The following is a 1,036-nucleotide window of genomic DNA, read 5'->3' on the forward strand; positions in this document are numbered from 1 at the left end:
CAATAAAAAAGGCAAGAACTTCACGCAAAAAAAAAAAAAAAACTTCAGAGTGATTAAAAAAAAGAAAGAAAGAATATAATTATAATAGCACAAAGTAATAATCATCTATCTAAACGGTGAAAGTTCGTTTACATGATTTAGAATTGGTGCAAGGCATGAAGACATTGTGCATATTCTTGACTCTGATGAGCCTAAACAAGCAGGAAGAATGCAATGAGATGACACTAGTGCCTGACAAAGACAACCTTTTACAAACTCAGAAAGCTCTAAATTGTTACCTTAGTATCATAGAATTTGAGGTAGAGTCGCGATTTGGGTACAGACAACTTAGTCTCAAGTATGTTGGCAATAGCAGCACTCAGCTTCTTGTTAACATCTGGGTTAAGTCCTCCAATAGACACCAACTCTCCATACGCTGCAGGTTGCTCTGTCCCGCCAAACGCTATTGGAACAGATCCCTTCAACACGATCATCACATACTGCATCATGACAGATATAACAAGAATTTAATAGTCCTTCAAAAGCTGTCTACAATATGGTCGATAAAAAGCAAGACACTAATTAATTTTAAGCCGGTTATCATAAAGTCGACCATGTAAAGGATAAATCTTACATCAAATAAAGATGAAAACATTAGAGCCCAACAAGCTTAAACGAGCAACTTGATTCGTCTAAAGCTCAAACAAGCATTCGGGATTCCAAGATTGGTGAGCTCAAACAAGCAACCACCTTGAGGCTTGGACTATTCTTAATGAGGTTGACCTCTTACGATGGAATCCCAAGCTTCAATAATCAAAGACCCTTTAGACTCAAAGGAGAGGCTGCAATTATGTGAAAATGCAAACCAAGACCCGAAGCTAGAGACCTAAAAATGAAATGGCTTCAACATTCCAATTGTTGGCTCATTTTTTGCTCTGATGCTCGGACTCTTCGAAAAGGTTGCATGATATGGGTATGAGTATAGAATATGTGAAGGTTCCTCCAAGTTTCAATGAGACACTTTGCCTTTTTTCTACTTCTTTCTTCTTCTTTTTTT

The 1,036-nt window shown here is 37.4% G+C and overlaps 1 protein-coding gene across 1 annotated transcript; it reads right to left on the minus strand.

Moving 5' to 3' along the window:
- Positions 1-93: 93 nt before the first annotated feature.
- Positions 94-510, minus strand: LOC111387590 (macrophage migration inhibitory factor homolog). The gene is made up of 2 exons (XM_023012164.1): positions 279-510; positions 94-191 (listed from the first exon to the last, which is right to left on the minus strand). Exons 1-2 carry the CDS (start codon positions 486-488, stop codon positions 138-140), a joined length of 264 nt encoding a protein of 87 aa, XP_022867932.1. The 5' UTR covers positions 489-510; the 3' UTR covers positions 94-137.
- Positions 511-1,036: the final 526 nt, after the last annotated feature.

The sequence above is a fragment of the Olea europaea genome, unplaced genomic scaffold (genome assembly GCF_002742605.1).
Source record: "Olea europaea var. sylvestris unplaced genomic scaffold, O_europaea_v1 scaffold40988, whole genome shotgun sequence".
In the NCBI taxonomy this organism is placed as follows: domain Eukaryota; kingdom Viridiplantae; phylum Streptophyta; class Magnoliopsida; order Lamiales; family Oleaceae; genus Olea; species Olea europaea.